This window comes from Eptesicus fuscus, chromosome 17, assembly GCF_027574615.1.
Source record: "Eptesicus fuscus isolate TK198812 chromosome 17, DD_ASM_mEF_20220401, whole genome shotgun sequence".
Taxonomy (NCBI): Eukaryota; Metazoa; Chordata; class Mammalia; order Chiroptera; family Vespertilionidae; genus Eptesicus; species Eptesicus fuscus.
In genome coordinates, this window is record NC_072489.1 from 61,869,251 (window position 1) to 61,888,140 (window position 18,890).

The following is an 18,890-nucleotide window of genomic DNA, read 5'->3' on the forward strand; positions in this document are numbered from 1 at the left end:
ATTCACACTAATTAGAATATATACACAAAAATGTGTATCATACGTTGCTTCTAAAAAATTCTATGTTCCATGAGAACTATGTAAACAGTGTAAAATGTTTCTACTACATAACAAACGGAGAAAAATCAGTATTTCCATGTAGTATTAGGAAAAGAGTTAAGAATATCTAAAGTTATAGTAAAACAAAATAAAATATTACAGAACAGTCTTTTCATGAAATTGATTTATGGTCTAGAAACAATACATTTCATATTTTCAAACACTTCGGTATAAATGAAATTAATATAAAGTAAATAAAATAAAAAATCAAAAGTCCTCTAGTCTGGTTCTCACATTACCTGGAGCTTCAGGATAGGGTGACTGCACAGCACCCTGCAGCATCCCCCGCCCCCCCGCCCCCCGCCCCCGGAATCGACATGCAGGGAGAGCCTCAGAGGACTGCCATGCAGTCAGTCAGGCGCTGCACTTCCTCCCACAGCTGTGCTCTCCTCAGCAGCTCAAAAGGCTTTACCAAAACCTCAGATTCAACTTGGAATATAAGTGACTGTGGTTAGTGCCTCTTAACAAATACAGTGATGCTTCATTAAAGCAGTTCAGAACAATTCACATTTAAAGTAGAACACAAGTTTTTTTAACTCATTGTACTATAGTCTCAATCAGGCCATACTTGAATAAAAAGAACATTCTACATTTAAAAAACGCAAGTCTAACAGCCCACTGCAACAGGTTTTTAAGAAACAGAAACAACCGTCTGCATGCTGTATTTCCTCATGGACATCACACACTACTTTGACAACTGAACTGAGGTATCTTTAATTGCATCATTTTGATGATGACATTTTTCATCTACACTGCCCAAATGTGGTACTGTTTCCATTGTCTTTTTGTTCTGTATGTTTTCTTCTAAATGAATCCCTACATCTGAGAATTGTATTTGAGCAACTGTCAATGCATCACTTTGTCTGTCAATCCATCACAGGAATAAATGGGAATGTCCTCTGAGAATTTTCTCAGCAATGTAACTTATATGTTGACTTCTGGAAAGACAAGAGTCTTCAAAGAAAAAGGAATCCTGGTGAACCTCACAAACTTACAGTGTAACATAGTGATGCACTGCTGTTCCTTTCTAGATCAAAAGAACACACTGTGAGGGCCCTGCAGAAAGCAAGCCTGTGAGCACGTCCTCAGACAGACAGGCCACCGGAGGGAAGGGACAGAGTAAGCCAGGGACATACGGTGAGGTTCATAGCAGGTGACCTTCATATCATAGTGGGTATGGAGAATAAAAGGAAGTTTCTGACAGGTTAATCTGAGGCTTACGGACAATTCTAGAAAGGAATAAATGAGATAAACATAAAAGAATTCAGCAAAATTGATCTCTGCTTGAATGAACCATGTATGCAGGAATTGTTAATATTTTAAATTAATTACTTCATAGTATTAGTACAGTATTAGGAACCTAAGTTCTTGCCTAAATTTTAAAACCAAGTAGAAGAAGAAATAAAACAATGAACAATGAGCCAATTAAGTGTGAAATGAAAGGGTCTTACTTTTTCATATTAGGTGATATTAAAATCCTAGGACTATATTGTTTGAGTTTTGTTCGTTCAGTGAAGAGAGACTAATGGGGAACTTAAATAATTTCAAAATTTATTTCGAATCATTGTGACGACTATGGCATACTAATAACTTGCACTGTCAGACAGTAAAAACTATAAGGTTATAATAAAACACCATATTTCAATGAATCTAATACACCATTATTTTACGCACCATGCAAATAAAAGACGCCCAGGATACGAAGCTAAAAGGAGATAGAGACCTTCACAAAAAGTGAGTGTGCCAAATGGCTACAGCCTCGGGGAAGGGTAAAAACAACCATTCCCGCAGAAGGGATGGCAGAGAAGTCTGCACACCTCCTCCTTGACAATGGGAAGGGAGGGAGGGGATACCTTGGTTGCTAAACTAGTGCACCCACCCTGTCCTGCCTGCAAATTTTGTGTCTGAATTCACAATACCAGCGTAGTCCAAGAAACTCTCAGAGAAATTAGCTTAAGAAGACGCAGGGTGGTGGTGCCCCCAATGACTGGCCAAAACATGCAAACCATGTCCAGAAGAACTCAACTTCCCTCCAGGCAACAGCTGTTTTTAAGATGCATTCCAAAGTTAAAGATGCTGAAATGTGAAAAATATATAATTTGAAGTCAGTGAAATATGGTAAATATATAAATAAGTCAATAAAAGAGACACAGAAACCCTAAAAAACAAATGTTGGCCACATAAATATGTGTGTGTGTGTGTGTGTGTGTGTGTGTGTGTGTGTGTGTGTATTATTTAAATAAGAATCTTAAAAGATTGGCCTACATATTTTAAAACCATGCTCTCCATCCCCAAAATACCCAAAGCATAAGCAAAAATAAATTACAAATGTGCACTGGAAAAAATATATTTGCAATGGCAAAGGGTTATTACTGTTAAATATCATAATCATTAATAAGAAATAAAAATACCCTACCCCGCACCTCCAGAACAATAAGTAAAGGTCAAGAATAGGCAATTGACAATAGAATAAATACAAGCAGCCAAATAAATACACCAAAAAAGCTCAATTTCACTAGTAATAAAAATGTAAGGTAGCCGAAACCGGTTTGGCTCAGTGGATAGAGCGTCGTTCTGCAGACTGAAAGGTCCCAGGTTTGATTCCGGTCAAGGGCATGTACCTTGGTTGCGGGCACATCCCCGGTAGGGGATGTGTAAGAGGCAGCTGGTCAAAGCTTCTCTCTCATCAATGTTTCTAGCTCTCTGTCCCTCTCCCTTCCTCTCTGTAAAAAATCAATAAAATATATATTTTTTTAAAAAATGTAAGGTAAAGCAATGACATAACAATTTCTGACTATCAAATTGGCAAAATTTTTGAAAACAATTCTACCCAATGTTGGCAAGGGTGCAGGAAAACCAGCACATGCATTGGTGGTAGATATGAAAATTTAGGCAACCTCTCTGAAATGTAATTTAGCAATAATTATAGATCCAAAACCTTTTAAAATGTGCAACATACTTAGATCTAACAATGCTGTTTCTATGGAATTTATCCCAAGCAAACAGTCAGAAATGTACAAAAAGGATGTACAACTACATGTTAGAATTATTTATAATAGTGAAAATAGAAAAATCACCTAAACACCCAACAAAGCATTTTAATAAATAAAACTACAATGCAGCTATTAAATATCATGTACCACTGAAGCACTATTTATACTAGTAAAGATTAGGATAATAAATACCTATCAGCAAGGAACATGTTATACAAATTATGGTGTAAGTTGATGGAGTACTATACTATCATGAAAAACAATGAGGCAACTCAATTTCTGATACATTCCTTCTCTGCCTGAAATACCAGGGCATGCCAGGACGGGCAGGAAGCTTGGCTTCCTCCATCGCTGGGGGCAACCCAAGCCTCCTGCTTGCTCCAGCTCCGTAGCGGCTGCCATCTTAGTTGGGTTAATTTGCATACTCGCTGATTGGCTGGTGGGCGTAGCCGAGTGATGGTCAATTTGCATGTTTCTCTTTTATTAGTGTAGATAAAAGCCTCAGCAACCATTACGGTGGAACGACTGGTCGCTATGATACGCACTGACCACCAGGGGTCAGACGCTCAATGCAGGAGCTGCTCCCTGGTGGTCAATGCACTCACACAGGGGGAGTGCCGCTCAGCCAGAAGACGGGCTCACTGCTGGCGAGCACAGCTGTCATGGGCTGGGATAAGCATAAGCGGTGCCCCTTGTGATTCAAGCTCCTCCCTGGCCACTTTGGCACACGCTACATCCCCCAAGGGGTCCTGAACTGCGAGAGGGATCCCATGGGGATCGGGCCTAGGCCAGCAGTTGGACATCCCCCGAGGGGTCCCAGACTGCGAGAGGGCACAGCCCAGGCTGAAGGACACCCCCCCCCCCCCGCCCCCAACGCACAAATTTCATGCACCAGGCCTCTAGTATTCAATGAGGTTCCTGTTGACTGGGTATGAACAGGAACATTTCTAAGTAAATTCTACTAAAAGTGTACCTCTCCAAAATAAGGCAGAAGCTGAACTTATAATTTATTATTAGAAAACCAACATTTAGCATGAACTACTTTTGACTTCAGTAATTCAGAGCTCAAGAGTTTGTGTTTTCCTCTTTCAAAGGCTTTAAAACTTCTAACTTGTAAAAAATAATTACCTACTTTTTAAAGTGATGCATAATCTAGTAAGGAAAAAGAGGTATGTGTCAGGTGTCTCAGGAGGACAATCAGGAATATAGTATTGCTGACTAGTAGGTTGGCTCATCATGTTTAATCCCTTTTTCTAGTCCTATCCTCTATAAGACTGGAAATGCTTCAAACGTTACTTTTACAATCTTCCGTGCAGTTTGGGATTGTGGGGAGACATGGGATATGTGACACAGGCTCCGCCAATACATATGAGTAAATCTTGGACATGATTTTGCTTTCCTAGTTAAAAGGGACAGATACAACCAATACTGCCCTTTCACCCTTAGTCATGCCTTGAGTATAGATGTGATGTTTGCAACTACAGCAGCCATCTTCTAACTATGAGGCAGCAGGAGCCAACATGCAGGCGAAAAGATGCAAACAATCTGGGCATCTGTTGGCATCACTCAACAAACGAACCCTTCCTGTTACATAATAAAAGTAAACCTCCATTTGTCTGAGTAAACCTCTTAGGTTCTGTTACCTACAACCAAAGAAATTCCTAGCTGATGTTCCTGAGAATCTATTTTTAAAAGACACTTAAAAGAACTCAAATTCTATGCAGAATTAGAAGACTGTTATAAGTCAGAAGTGTAAACTGTACACTAATTCCCTTCCTTTGCTGTCACTATTCTGAACTTTAAAATAAAAATAAAAAACACTCAAAGAAAACAGAAAAATGGGAAAATTGTTGGTCAACATCAACGCCATAAAAAACACTTCAGAATGAAACATTCAGAATTTATACACACAATAAAGATAAACTCACAGAGTGAAGCTGAAGTCCAATCAATGCTGGGGCTGTTCTGGACTAATGTTCATTGTTCGATAAATTTCTTTAAGTAATAACAGGGCAGTATCTTCAGATTCCCTATAAAAAATAAGCCCACATGTTCTTAAGAGACAATTAGAAGAAATCTCTATGTATAAAGGTGGGAAACGCAGCTCTTATTCTATCAACTCTACCGAAGAAGTGCAAATGAAAAACAAGTAGTGCAATCTCAAAGCTGTCCTTAAAAACTGGATGGACACCACTCAGCTGCAAACCACCCCACTGCAGCTCTCCTTTCTGAGAGGGATACAGAAAGGGACGGCTCTTCTAAGTCCCTCCTACCACTCCCCTCCTGGGAAAGGCATCCCTGCAGAAACAGTCCTTGCTAGCACCAAAGGCCTCTGGTCAAAGGCAGATGACCTACTGCCACCTTGTGGGTAACTGAACTAAAGGGGGGAAATATTAATTTTGAATATACAGGTGTTCAAATGAATGTTCCTTAATGAATGATAAATCAGTAAGAGTCTCACTAATACTACAACTGCTTCCTGTGCTAGCACCTAAAGGCCACCTGAATGTTATCAAAGAAGAAAATACTTACCAATAGCACAAATGACTCTGAAGAGCGAAAAGATATTCATTAAAACTCTCTATTGGCTTTTCTTGAAGAACGTAGTCAATTCGACGGCCTCCGTTTAGCATTCCAACTTTTCCTAAGTAGTCCTCTTCCTTGGAAAAATCTGGACTTTCAACAACCTTTTCTGCTAGAATTTAAACCATTTCAATATCAAAGTCAATCACTTTATCATTATCCTTTGACTTTAGCTGACTTTCTGGGCTCAGTGAGAATATTGCTTGACACACGCAGCAACCTGGGGAGCTACCAGGCTCACTTCCCATTCCTCCAAAGAGCCTGGGGAAGCGGGGCTGGTTACCAGAGAGAGGAGAAAGAGCCCACGAGCTGACAGAACTTTTGAAGAAAAGTGGTGAGAGAGCATTGCAGAAAGAAAGGAAACAGAATTAGAATCTGAAAAATTCAAAAACAACACGGCACAATGACCTGACATTGCAGTAAAGTCCATAACCACACAGGCAAACAACAGCATCAGAAAAGATCGTTTCTCCGAGTGGTTCTCTCAAGTGCCTGAACATAAACTTGGTTCTCAACTCTGACCTTCCACTCTGGCCTTTGGAATCTCAATGAAACTAACATTGCAGAGTAACAAGTTCAGCAACTATCAGGCAAAAACCTCGTTAGAAAGGATGACATGCATTTTCAGGTATATAGTTTAGCATAAAATATTCTCTTATAGGAGTAGTCTTTACATTTTAACAAAGAAGACTAGAATGAAAAAGCATCATTAAATGATTTATGGGTTAGATTGAAAAAAAAAAACACATTTTGAACAACTGGAAAAGGCCTTAGATATCAAATTTACCTTCAACTACTTGCTTTTCTTCTTCTTCTTTGATTTGATTGGCTACCTTCTCCAATTCTTCTTGCAGCTGAGCTGAAGAGGTATGAGCACGGGCAAACTCATTTAATGTCTGCCAGGCACTTTTCAGAGAGCTAATAAAACCCTGCTTCAAATCAGATCCCATGCGAGAGAGACTTTCTTTCAACTCTAGAGAGATGAAAATAACACATCAGGTTAGTCAGTGGATAAAATTCTGCTCCACAAAAGTTAACACTAAAGTTAACATTATTCATAGGCAGGGTGCAAGTGCCTCGTCCTCTCTTAAATGTCATATAGATGGAGTATCACAACCAAAAACCTCCAACATGTTAAAACGTTTTGAGGAGTCTTATCCCTGTCATTTCTGTAATGACTAAACCTGATCCAGCCAAAATCTGAAAATTTCCTCTCTCCAAAAAAAAGGAGCTCAATACCATAAAAATGTAATTAAACATAGGCATGTGCTTTTCTTACTGTAAAAATATGACTTTTTCTAATCTGTAACAGTGAAACAATTTTAAAAATTCGAGGTTGTGATATAACCTAATTTAAAAATGAAGAAACTCCTACCCCTTCACCTTTTCTACTTTTGTCTAATAATTCCTATTTGAAATCAAGGTCTTTAAATATCAAATTTCTCATTTTAACTCTAAAAGAGTTAAATTTATTTTAAAAGCATGATGAAAGAAAAAAAAGGAACGGTCAAATAAGAGGGCATGATCATTTTTCCTTCTTTTAAGCCTGTGGGTAAGTAATATACACCATTAACAGACATAGAGATACTTAAACCTCACTTAGTAGAATCAATGGATGTTTTCAACATGAAAAGGCAGTCTTTATTTTCTTTTTTGGCAATATGGGGGGCCAGGTGGGAGCCCACCTATAGTGGGAGGACGGCTGCTAGGCTCTGGCCTTGCTATCCCTTTTATTGAGACTATGGGATACACCCATAGCCCTTAGGCAGGTAATAAGCGGATTATCATATCAGTAAGGATTTACATGATTATTTGATGGGGAATGAAAAGTCAGTCTAGTTAGTAAGGAAATAAACACCCACTTGACTTGAGAACATCAAACTTATTTCTTGACGATTTGGTCATTAGTTCAAATGCTACTCTGCTTCTCAATTTCAAAGATTATAATCAAATTCGATCAACGTGTATGCAACATATCACTTTATTACCACCTTCCCTGATTCCTACATGTCTCAGCAGTTAGAATGTCATCAATGGCTAAGAGTCAGCAAGGAGAAGAAACTCATCATAACTTTCCTTATAGCACCATCAAATATTTAGTAAACAAGTTCTCAAAATAGTAGGCACTGAACATTAATTCTGTAAGAAAGGACTCAGTGTTAATATTTTAATATTTAGGGGAAGGAAGTAAGTTTTACCAGTATAAATGTACTTTTTACCTAAATGAAGTCTTTTTCTGCCTTTGTGATGTGGAATGAGAACTGCTTTTAGGTCCAAATCAGGAACAATCATAGGTTCCAGTCTATATGCCACTGGATCAAGCTGTAAATAGGAAAATGGAAATTTATAAAAAATCTATTTTATTTTGAGTTATATACCTTAGTTGGGTTAAAAAAACACACACACACACACAAAACTGGCAAACCAGACATATTTATTTTTTTCACACCTATTCAAATACCGGTAATTGTAAGAAGAATTCCAAGTTTGTAGGTAAAATTACTTTGCCACAAAGCAATAGAATTATCTATACTAATAAAAGGGTAATATGCTAATTAGACCACATAGACTAGATGTCTTCCGGACGTCCTTCCGGACAAAGCCACAGTGGTGGGGGCCAAGGCAGAGGCGGTTAGGGGCGATCAGGGTGGCAGGGGAGCAGTTAGGGGCATCAGGCAGGCAGGCAGAGGGGTTATGGGCAATCAGGCAGCCAGGCAGATTGGTTAGGGGCGATCAGGCAGGCAGGCAGGCAGGTGAGCAGTTAGGAGCCAGCGATCCCGATTGTGAGAGGGATCCTGGATTGTAGAGGGTGCAGGCTGGGCTGAGGGACCCTCCACCCCCACCCCACCCCCCGTGCACAAATTTCGTGCACCAGGCCTCTAGTTTCCATGAACAAAGGCTTTTTGGTTGAAAAGTTTATTGGAGCCCTAAACGGTTTGGCTCAGTGGATAGAGCGTCGACCTGCGGACTCAAGGGTCCCAGGTGCAATTCCAGCCAAGGGCATGTACCTTGGTTGCGGGCACATCCCTAGTAGGGAGTGTGCAAGAGGCAGCTGAATCGATGTTTCTCCCTCATCGATGTTTCTAACTCTCTATCCCTCTCCTTTCCTCTCTGTAAAAAATCAATAAAATATATTAAAAAATAGATTTTATTTTTTAAAAAATAAAAGTTTATTGGAGAGTATTATACTGTATCTATAAGAACAGAGTACTGAGTTGTACAAAATCCAAATCAGTTATTAATTCCTAAGAAATAAGACTCTGAGAATCTATTAGGATAAAGAGTACAGCTTCTTCAGCTTCAAAAGAGAAGTCAATTCAATTCACTCACTGGATGATAAATATTGAAGAATCCTTTACAGGTAGGAAGCCTGTAGTTCTCATCTATCCGATCCACTCCTCGAACAGTCAGAAACATACCAACTGGAGATCCCAAGGCAAAGAAAATCTCTGGTTCAAAATCTAATGAGCTATAAACAACAGAAACCTAGAAAGAAACAAAGAGCAATAAAACATGATCATAAGGTGAAAATATATTAAGTGAAAACTGCATGTAACATAGAACATCGTAGCTGAGCCGAGGCGACCATAAACATGTTTAAGAAAACCTACATTAGCCTATAGCTGGGTAAAATCATTTAACACAAAGCCTGTTTTGTAATAAAGTGTTGACTATCTCATGCAATTTATGTGAAAACACAAAACCCACCATACAGCACACACTGAACCGTGGGCTCTAGTGGTGGCCTGGCTGCCTGGCAGCTGTGTTCCCCGCCACCGCCCAGCATCGCAGGACAGTGTGCTACCACACACACTAGCCTGCGAACAGACCAACATTCTAAATCCAAAGTACAGTTCCTACTAAATGTGTATCACTTCTGAACCAGCATAAAGTTGAAAAATCGTACGTGGACCATCGTCAGTTGGGGACGGTCTGTGATAATGAGGGCGATGGGGAGAGGGGCAATCCTCTGTGTTCTTAAAGTAAGCTATAGAAAAGAAAATGTTTTCCTTAAGGAAATCATAAGGAAGAGAACACACATGTATAAGATTGAAAAAAATCTGTAAGTAAGTGGGCCCACACAGTGGGAATGCCAACAGCCACAGCCATTCAAGCTGCGAGTTGCAACAACTACCAACATTTTCTTTTATGCATCCTTTGGCCCAGCTAACCTTCTAGTCACTTAACTGAAAGAAAGAATAAAGAATGTGCACAGAAAAACTGGTTAAAGCTGTTCATCACTGGATCACTTACAAGATTAAAACACTGGGAAGATCCTGTATGTTCAATTTTATGGGCTGTCCTCCCAAAAAGACCTTATTTGGCAATAGTCTTATACTGATGATTAAGCTAAAATAAGGTCTTAGGGTAGGCCCTGATCCAATATAACTGGTGTTACGATAAAAGGGTAATTTGGACACAGACAGAAATGCACAGAGGGAAGATGATGTGAAGACAGGAGAATGCCTTGTGAAAACGGAGGACTGGAGTGATGCATCTGAGCCAAGGAACATGTGACAAATCAACAGAAACTCAAAAGAGGTAAGGAAGAGTTCCTTTCCATGGCCCGGCCGACACCTCCACCTTGGACTTCCAGCCTCCTGAAACGTGAAAGTACATTTCTGTTGTTTTAAGCCCCTCAGTTTGTGGTCCTTTCCTAAGGCAGCTGAAGGAAACTAAAACATCCAATAGGTAAACGTCAGAATAAAGCATTATCTTTCAAAACAGGGAAACACAATGGTCATTAAAAGTAAAGCTTTAGAACAATGTTTACTGACACAGAATATATTCCTAATGCTCACAGTTGACCCCTGAACAACTCCAATGTGAACTGGCCCCATGTTGTGCAAGGGTCAACTGTATATTGTTTGAAAACAGCAGTGTAAGGTTTTAGTAAAGCATTACATGTATTATTTTACCATATTTGCTAAAGTATATGCACAAATAAAAGTCCAGAAGGTCTTCTTCAAGCAGCTAATGGCAATTAGTTCTGGTTAAGAAAATTCCAAGGTTATATTTTAATCTTCATTTGCTTAATCAGTATTTCTTGACTTTCTGATAATGAACGATGCATGCTGTTGCTGTGGTTGGACTGCTCAAGAACTTACAGAGTAACAGATCCAACCTGCCCACCTCAGCCCACCCACCATGGAGGTGGCATGTGATTTGGGCTGTGGCAATCAACCTGTGTCCCATTCTCCAGGCAACAAGAATTGGTACCCAATGGACTTGTGACTTAAACTACATCAAATAAAATCCCTTCTTGAAATTTTCCTAACAGGACGTACTAGCAGGGCAGATTCCTTTTCCTTGTGACCATAAAGCTGCAGGGAGATGAGGTCAAAGCTCCTGACAACCGTGATTCCAGTTTCACGAAGAAGGCCAAGTCCCAGGGAAAGGCACACAGTGCGTGTCGTGGTGGCATGGAGCTCATGGTCCCACACATCTCCTGCACCTGATCCTTCTTCCCAGGGAGGGGAGAGAATATCTGCCTTTATTTGCTAGTCTGTTCAAATTTGCTCATGTTTAAAAAAAAAAAGAGAGACATTTTTAAAAGTCGATCTTTATGAATGAATTGGGCTTAAATGCTTGAACAAGCTCTAGCAAACATCCAGTTCCATTTTCTGCCATCTTGATATCAGTCATGAACTCACTTATGATAATGGAACCTTATTTATAACATAAATATGCTGAAAGTAACATCCAAAAGAAATTTCAGACTTCAAAGCCAGTGATACAAGAATATCAAAGTATATTATTAAATGTTCCATTATCAACTACTTGATCGATTTTTCAAGGAATGTTTCCCCAAGGAAAGCACTATGAATACTAAAAACACATAACTTAAGTGAATACAGCAAGTTTCTCTCACAGAAACTGAAATATATTCTGAGCAGAATTTTCTAAGTACTGCCACTTCTGTTATTGGCTATGATAGAAAAATGCTACAAAAATTGATAGAAAGCTGAAATAAAGAGAATTTCAAAAGTTATATGATGATTCAGTACACACTCAATCCCTTATTTTGAACATTATAAAGGAAGCATACAATTTTTATTAGAATCCGTTTTCTCTACCCCTCCCATAACTGAGGAGTAAACGGTTAAATAATAGACAGATATGTGATGACGATAAAGATACATGAGTCCAACGTAAAAGATGCAGCCCTCCTCACTGTGTGGACTTACCTGCCCAGTGCCAACGTCAAAAGACTCATAATCCACATGCACAGAAGACACACAAGCACCGACTGGAAGTCTCCTCTTAGACTCGCTGGACTCTGAGGGGAGAGAAGCCATTTCTTTAGCTTTCTGAGCACTTCCCTCTTGTCCTTTTGTCAAAGCCGCCATCGCTGCCTTCTTCTCTGAGGCCGCTTTTTTCTGTTCCTGTAAAATACCAAGATTTCAAAATATAACCTTGAGGAAAGGCTCAGCTATGAGCTCCCACCACGACACATGCTACCACAATATTAGGGAGTGATTAATAATTTCTGAGGCACAATGACATTGTGTGTCATTAGAGAAATGTCCCTTTCAGAGACACATATTGAGTATTTAGGAAAGAAGTGCCATGTCTAAATTTACTTTAAAATTCTTAAGAGAAAAAGATTAAGAGGCAATAAAAAAATAAACAAAACAGCTACAATTAAGTCTAAATATAAATATTACTAGAGGCCCGGTGTACGGATTAATGCACATTGTGAGGAAATTAATTAGAAGGTGGCCAGTGGGGTAAGACACATGACCTGGAGCCAACCTCCCACAGTCCCTCCCTGGCCGGCCGCACCTGGGGCAGTGCTGGGGCTTGAAGGGCATCTGCAGAGTGAGTGGGGTCCCCCCCAGCAGGTGGAGTCCCTTGGCCTGACCTGCAGGGATCGGGCCAAAACTGGCAATCTAACATCCCCTGAGAGGTCCCAGAGTGTGAGAGGAGGGCCCTTTGCAAAGTGCTGTCACTCAGCAGCTCCTGCGTTGAGCATCTGCCCCCTGGTGGTCAGTGCACGTCACACCTACTGGCTGGCTGGCTGGTCACTTAGCCTTTTCTATATATAGATCATTCTACTGTTTGTAATACTTTCTAAAAGTTTTATAGTAAAAAGTTTAAAACTGCCAATTTCTTCCTTTTCGATCCAAAATTTTGACAGATAGTTTAGAAGTACTATATAATTTTAAAATACATACTTCCATAAAGGTGTGTAACCTAGGAGAAATTCACTCAACATGATGTCTGCATGGAGCCACTAACAAATTTCCCTCAAAAGCATTTTGGAAGGAACGAATAAGCACACTGTGGTGTAATCATACAATGGAATAAAAATGGATGATTTTGAGTAAAGAAAGCCACACACCAAAGAGTACATACATATTGTTCTCTCCCTTCATACACAACAGGCAAACTCTCAAGAGTGGCAGAAATAAGAATAATGGTTAGTTGTATGGCAGGAGAGTTGGCTACAAAGAAGCACGCGTGACAGAAATGTTCTATTTTTGCCTTAGGTTGTGACTACACAAGTGTAAGAATTGTCAAAACCTATTGCCCCAAATACTTATGACCAATTTGTTCCCCAAAATAAATGTGAACAAAAGCTTTAGGAGCATTATGGAGCAGGTGTATCTAGTACAATGGAACCACTCACTCTGGTTTGCCATCACAGCCTGAGGCAGCTGCAGCAATGCCAGGGATGTGAACAGCGGCCCTGGGTGGACTTGTCCCTCCCCACAGGCACGCGCTCAGTGCCCTCATTCCCCAGGCTGAGAATGACCATGAAAGTCTCTGTTTAAGAACTCGTGGACAACGCCTACACAAAACATCTGGCCCAACAGGTCTCATCTCTTAAGGAATTCCAAATACTAGGAAATCAGGAAGAGTCCAGTTGGTTAATTCATCAGGCAGGATAGAAAAAAGAAAGCAATCTGCCAGCCAGCTGGGAACGGATCCCACCATGACGTTCTGGAAGATTTGGTTCTCCTCCCTTTGAAGGCAGCACAAGATTAAATCTCAAACCCAAAATGAAGAACATATTTCGTATTCTTCAGTTTAAATTTGCTCTCTCACTCTGAAGAACCTCCAATTATATTAACAGAACTCATTCCAAATTGCTAAGAGAGCTGTCTAAGTAGGTCATAAACTGTCCTATGCCAAACTATTGTCGTTTCCCCTAGACACATGCGATAATTGTAAAAACAAAGTGAACCAACATACACATACGTGACTACCAATATTCCCAACACTAAAAACCATCCTTTTCAAATGGGAATCACTTAGATAGTTTACAAAGGGTAAAAAAAAACCTCAGACTACAAATACTTGATGTCCTTATTATAAAGTAATTAGCTAATTTTGGTCCAATTATTTTAGATGCATTAAATCAACAGGGTACACCATATTATCTTATTATTCATCTGGCAGCACCTTATTACCTATGAAACATGAAGAGCGACCAATGGCAACATGGCCAAGAAAATGTCACGGTTCATCCAGAGGCAAATACAGCTGGTTTTAAAGAATAAGGTCACTTTACCGATTTTCACTCCTTTCAAAATATTCTTATAATGCCATAATTTATATATCAGTGTATATACCAGGCTCCTTCTAAAAATTTTCCAAGAACAATGGAATACTTTCCCTTTTATTACAGAATACAGTCAAGGACATGGTGTAGGGCCTGAAGACAGCTTTACATTTGTTTTGTTTTACAGGCTGTTTTGTTGATGTGCACACAGGGACAAATATTAATGGAAAAACCAGGAAGGCGTCACTATGCTTAAAAACCCATTTATTACAGAAACATTTGCTCACGGCTAAAATTTTATAATGCAGTTTCAACAAGTATTTTTATATTATTTTAAAATTTCTAAAGGAAAAATTAAGATTTAGATTAAAAAGGGGATTGGTGCCAATTTATAAATGATGACAGGTCAACATTCACAATGTTTGTGTAAAGGCATCATGACCTTCATGGCCGTATGAACGTCTGAGAACCACTCCCTCAAAAGATAAAATCCAAACTTCCACACCTGCCATTTGGGCCTTCAGGACCCTCTGCCCACCTGACTCTCAGCTCACTGCTGTTTCAGCTGCAGGCCCTCTCCTTGAAGGCCATTTCCCCAGATCCTGCCTCTCCCTCAAGTTCAAGTACCAACACCTTGGGGAAGTCCTCTCTTATCAACCCATCCCTTCTCCCGGGGCTAGAAAGCATGGACAATACTGTTCCAGGACTGATGTGTCATCATTTGTGCTCAAATATCTCGCTCTAACTAGACACAATATCCTCAGTTGACCTCCAAATCCCAAGAATTGAGCAACATGCCTGACCCAAAAGAGATTATTTATAAAATGTTGACCAACTCAATTGTTTCATGACAAATCAGTCCTATGACTACAGTCATATTACATAAACTGGCATATGTTACATTCCAAAGAAGTAACACAAATAATAGAACCACAGAAGTTCAAAGACAGATCAACAAAGACCATGTCAATAACAATAAAGTAGCCACCCAAAGTGCTAATTTTTGTAATTAAGTATTTAAAAAGCAACTCTGTAAAATTAATTTAATGAAAATTAAAATAAACAAGTGAGGCTTTTCCCAGTTTTTTTCCTTTTTAAGTGCTTTTTATTTGTTGCTGTTGTTGTTTTGTTTGTATTGTTAAGAATTTTTGCTTTCTGGCCCTGGCCAGCTAGCTGTGCTGGTTAGAGCACTGTCCCAATGTGCCAAGGTTGTAAGTGTGATCCGTGGCCAGGGCACATATAAGAAGCAACCAATGAGTGCATAAATAAGTGGAGCAACAAATAAATGTTTCTCTGTCTCTAAAAGCAATCAATAAATTAATTTTTTTTTAATTTTTGCTTTCTGGCTATTGTTAATGAGATCTGTGTGTGTGTGTGTTATCTTTAGAAGGTGAGAGGGATTGGGAAGAGAAAATGAGCAAACATCTAATGGGTATTCACCTTCACGATTACTTCATCTTCATTCAAACCTTATAAGGAAGGTGTCATTCCCATTTTGGAGATGAAGGAAACCAAGGATCAGAAAGGGTAAGCAAACTGCTCATGAATATGTAGGAAATAAGTGGTTGAACTGGGAATCAGGGTAACCAACTCATCTGTTTATCCAGGATTTACCCAGTTTTTGCCCTGGGAAATTCCCATTTTAAAACTGAAAAGTACTTTGTCCAGGGAATTATGTCTGTTCCAAGGAAACTGGGTGGTCAGTTATCCTACTTGGAACTTAAAATCCAGCATGGCTGACTCCAAAGTCTGAGCTTCCATCAGCTCCATCCCTGTGTCCTGAAGCAGGGAGCACTTGAGCTGGCCTACTCATGAGGGTGTTCATGAAAACTTCCCAAACCTACGCTAGTCACAGAGGAGCCTTGTTTTCTTTGGGGCGGAGATGAGCTTTACCAGTTTGGCAGCCTTGTGCTTTACGAAGTTGGCTATCTTCTTCCTGGGCCCCAGGGGTATTCCCATTTCCTTCAGGTCATCAACTGTGCACATCAGCTGGAAAGAATACAAACAAGCATGGTAATTAGTCTAGGGACAGACTTGAAATTGAAAAAGGAAATTGTAAAAAGAAACTACACATCTAAAGCAATCTAAGCTCCAATCAATTTTTTTTGGAAGTTATTTGTTTTTAAATCATGGGTTAATTTAGGCTGTAAAATCTTAGCCCTCCACATCCAAATCATTCTATTATTTTTTTAACAGAAAACTCATGCAAGTTGTACAAAATTCAAAAGCTACAGTAAAGCGGAAGGTTTGAGGTCTCTCCCTTCCAGTCCTGACCCATTCCACCCAACCCATCTCTCAGCTGCAACTGATGGCAACTTGCTCTCCTTCAAAAGAGATATCTTACGCATACACAGCATCAACATGCTTTGGTGTGTGTGTGTGTGTGTGTGTCCTACTATGCAAACAGGACTGAACTTTTGTTCTTTTCACATGACGTACCTAAGAGATCATTTCACACCAGTATCTCTGACATTGCCTCATTCGTTGACCAGCTACAGGGTACACCATCACATGGATGCACCATAAGTGACTTCACTAGTGCCTTACTAATGGACACGAACTGTGTTTCTAAGTTTTGCTAGTACAAACAGTGCTACAGTGTCCTTGTATGTATTTTTTGTGTGTATATTTCTCCACAGGAAATACTCCTGGCAGTTAACCTGTTGGGGTAAAAGGTAAGTATTTTTTATATTTAAAAGACATTGCCAACTGCCCTCGAGAGAGGCTGCACCTGTTTATTCACTGTTTCCCACAATATGTAACAGTGCCTACTTCCCCTCATTGCAGCCACATAGTATATAGGGTGAGGCAAACATAGGTATTCTAGTACAGTTGTTCATATGGAAAATAATACAATAATTAATAAACAATAATACAAGAATAAACTGTCCCATGTACTCACAACTGTAAACCTACTTTTGCCCCACCCTACATTATGAAACTCTTTATTTCTGCCAAACTGACAGGTTAAAAATCACATTGCACTTTTTTTTTTTAAAGAACACTTTTTTTTTTTAAATGTTTATTGATTTTTACAGAGAAAGGAAAGGAGAAGGGTAGAGAGAGAAACATCAATGAGAGAGGAACAGCATAATCGATTGGCTGTCTCCTGCATGCCCCTACTGGGGATCCAGCCTGCACCTGGGCATGTGCCCTGACCAGGAATCAAACCGACAACCCCTTGGTTCCTGGGTCGACGCTCAACTGCTGAGCTACACAGGTGGGGCCTCATTGCACTTTTAATGTGCATTTCACTTACGAGTTTTCTTATAAGCTGTTATTTTCTTTTCTGTGTATCATCTGTTCTTATTCTTTGCCTGTTTTCCTATTGTGTTGATATATATTTGTGTAACAAACTTGCAGAAGCTTTGAATAATAAGGAAATAAGCCATGTGTCTATAATGTATGCTCCAAATACTCTTCTTAATCTCTCACTGGTCTTTAGATGTTGCTTATGGCATCTCCTGCTACGCAAATTTTTTCATTTATGGCTCTTGGGTTTTGTGTCACACTTAGAAATGCCTCCTCAGATTGTGTTTTAAAAACAATTCTTGCCCACCAGACGTGGCTCGGTGTTTGAGCATCAACCTATGAACCAGCAGGTCACGGTTCGATTCCCGATCATGGCACATGCCTGGGTTGCTTGATCCCCAGTAGGGGTATGCAGGAGGCAGCATATCAGTGATTCTCTCTCATCATTGATGCTTCTATTTCTCTCTCCCTTCCTCTCTGAAATCAATTTTTTAAAAAAACAATTCTGGAATTTCCAATTTCTTAAACACTTAAATTTCTGCCTTATCTGGAATGTATTATGATGTATGAGTGTTTAAATCATTTTCAACTTTCAATTTATACACAGAAAAAAAAATTTAAACAAAAATGAATGAAACTATCATCAGTACCAGAGATTCCATATCAATCTTTTCCTTTTCAAAAGTGCTAACGTATTCAGAAAGACTAAGTGCTGCCAGAGTTTCCTGCAAAGTTAGGACTTCTTCATTTTCAACATCAAGGTCACAAGACTCATCTAAGGTCGGCTTTGGGTCTTCAGGCATCTGCAAAATAAAGTTGGGGAAACATTACAAAGCTCAGAAAAACTCCCATAAAATTTCTCCCTATCTACAGAAAATCTTAACCCATTCTGCTCTAAAAACACGTCTTAATTTTTGTAGTTTGTCATCCGAATTTGTAAATATTCTGAAAAAGCATATAAATTAATAAATCACTCATGCTCCCATTTTTTTCAATAACAACAAGCTATATGGTTCTATTACACTTGTAAACCTCAGCATATTTTCATATGCAGACAGTTCAGATTTTGGAAAAACGTTCAGCTCAAACTCCAAATCTAAATGTTAGCTGGGCCGTACCTGCTTCTCCTGGACACGTGGCTGCTTCACAGCTCCATTAGCAACAGCAAAAGGCCCTGAAGCCTTTGGTAAACTCAAATCTCTTTGATTAGACAGGATGTCAAACAATATTAAAGAACCTAAAAAAAAAAAAAGCAGCATTTGCTTTATAATGTTCTAGGTGCTTTTCATATTACTAAATACATTCTCCTACTTTTTCTCAAAGTCCCTAGTCAGAAGTCATACAAAAGTTAGGTGTCAATCAAGGTCTGATATGCAGTGTTCTTGTTTTACCAAATAGCAGAATAAATTAAAATAGAAAACATTTGTAGGTATTCATGAAAGGTGAATAGCAAA

General features: G+C 39.4%; 1 protein-coding gene across 2 annotated transcripts in view; it reads right to left on the minus strand.

Annotated features, from left to right (window-relative positions):
• Positions 1-403: 403 nt before the first annotated feature.
• Positions 404-18,890, minus strand: part of SEC23IP (SEC23 interacting protein) — a 37,498-nt gene continuing 19,011 nt past the window's right edge. Inside the window, exons 10-19 of one of the 2 annotated variants that reach the window (XM_054728672.1) lie at positions 18,555-18,673; positions 18,087-18,239; positions 16,078-16,173; positions 11,864-12,061; positions 9,006-9,161; positions 7,895-7,997; positions 6,463-6,648; positions 5,625-5,787; positions 5,021-5,122; positions 404-2,175 (exon numbers count right to left, since the gene is read on the minus strand). In XM_054728672.1, coding sequence (XP_054584647.1) covers positions 5,041-5,122; positions 5,625-5,787; positions 6,463-6,648; positions 7,895-7,997; positions 9,006-9,161; positions 11,864-12,061; positions 16,078-16,173; positions 18,087-18,239; positions 18,555-18,673 — 1,256 coding nt within the window. In that variant the 3' untranslated portion in view covers positions 404-2,175; positions 5,021-5,040. The remainder of the gene's footprint in view (positions 2,176-5,020; positions 5,123-5,624; positions 5,788-6,462; positions 6,649-7,894; positions 7,998-9,005; positions 9,162-11,863; positions 12,062-16,077; positions 16,174-18,086; positions 18,240-18,554; positions 18,674-18,890) is intronic. The other variant, XM_028136363.2, reaches the window with a different exon arrangement.